General features: G+C 34.6%; 1 protein-coding gene across 1 annotated transcript in view; it reads right to left on the bottom strand.

Annotated features, from left to right (window-relative positions):
• The window catches only part of LOC104827310 (ABC transporter G family member 6), a 2,685-nt gene extending 2,146 nt beyond the window's left edge, over positions 1–539 (bottom strand). Inside the window, exon 1 of the mRNA XM_010560471.2 lies at positions 1–539. This exon is cut by the window's left edge and continues 1 nt beyond it. Within this exon, the coding sequence (XP_010558773.1) occupies positions 1–327 (327 nt within the window). The 5' untranslated portion in view covers positions 328–539.
• Positions 540–1,282: the final 743 nt, after the last annotated feature.

Here is a 1,282-nt window from a genome sequence, read left to right as displayed (position 1 = left end):
TGGTCGCCGCCGCGAGAAGATCCCTGGAATGTCGATTCTCCGGCGGACCTTGACGCTGTAGGTGAGGTTGTTGAAGGAGAGGACGAACGGCACAGATCTCTCCGGCGATCCGAGATCGAGGATGTGTTGCCGGAGATTGCTGGGCGGCGATTCTTCTCCGGCAAGGTGTCTCGTCCTGTCTCCAACTCTCTTCAGGAGATGAGCGAGCGTCGGAGATGAAGCGCCGGATCCGCCGCCGGGGGCGGAGAAGTTGCTGGATAAATCGACGGTTAGCGGCGAGAAGAATGGTGACGTCATGCTGTCGTCAGCTGCTACAACACGGGACATTGAGTGACGGTGCTAATGCAGCTTCTTCGAATTTATAGTGTGAAATTTTGAAGCGGGAAAATGAGGAAACGGAGAAGTAAACGCCGTTAGAGGCGGCGGCGGCGGCTTAAGCGACGGAGACAACTGACGCCGTCAGAAACACTGTTAGGAGAGAGGAGGACGAAAGTTAGAGAGAGAAGAGGTGTTGTAGCGTGTGGGTTTAAAAGGGAAGACAAAATCTATATATAGAAAACATTTCAATGTAGTTAGGTCGTTTCATATGCTTGATTTTATTTGTCTTTACTTTTTCTTTCCACCCAATAAAGAGTTCGTAAAATAATATATATATACACACAAAATATTTATAAGGTAAATAATATATAGTTATATTTTGTAAAATTATTCGATATAAAAATTGATTAGATTGATTTGAGTAAATTAAATCGATTAAAAAAAATCAAATTCAAGTTAAATATTTTGAGAAATAAATAAAAAGAAAATTTTTGTAAAAAAGTATTTTGTTTCATAATAACTAAACAAAGTGGAACACAAAATATACCTAAATATGATATAAAAAAGACTAATATAGCTTGTCAAAATTTAAAAACCCAAACATAAATACTGCCGAATTGAAATCTGACCGGAATTCAAAATTTTTGCTCCTGGTATATACGTAGTCCAATCCATATATTTTTTTTTCTGTAAATGGATATATATATATATATATATATATATATCGTATATAAAAAAATATATTTATTAAAAACACGTTATAAATAAAGATAAAATGAGTTGTAAATAAAATGTGTATGATTACTCATAATATTTTTCTCAAATTTTATATTGAAAGTTTGATTTTTTTTTAAAATTTATTGGTTTGTGCCCAATATACTTATGCTATATATATATATATATATATATATATATATAAGTTGTTTATTTTATCCTTTCAGTTGTTATTATTTCACACATAGTG

Source organism: Tarenaya hassleriana, unplaced genomic scaffold, assembly GCF_000463585.1.
Source record: "Tarenaya hassleriana unplaced genomic scaffold, ASM46358v1 Cleome5, whole genome shotgun sequence".
In the NCBI taxonomy this organism is placed as follows: Eukaryota; Viridiplantae; Streptophyta; class Magnoliopsida; order Brassicales; family Cleomaceae; genus Tarenaya; species Tarenaya hassleriana.
The sequence above is the reverse complement of the archived record's forward strand: the minus strand, read 5'-3'. Positions and strand labels throughout refer to the sequence as shown.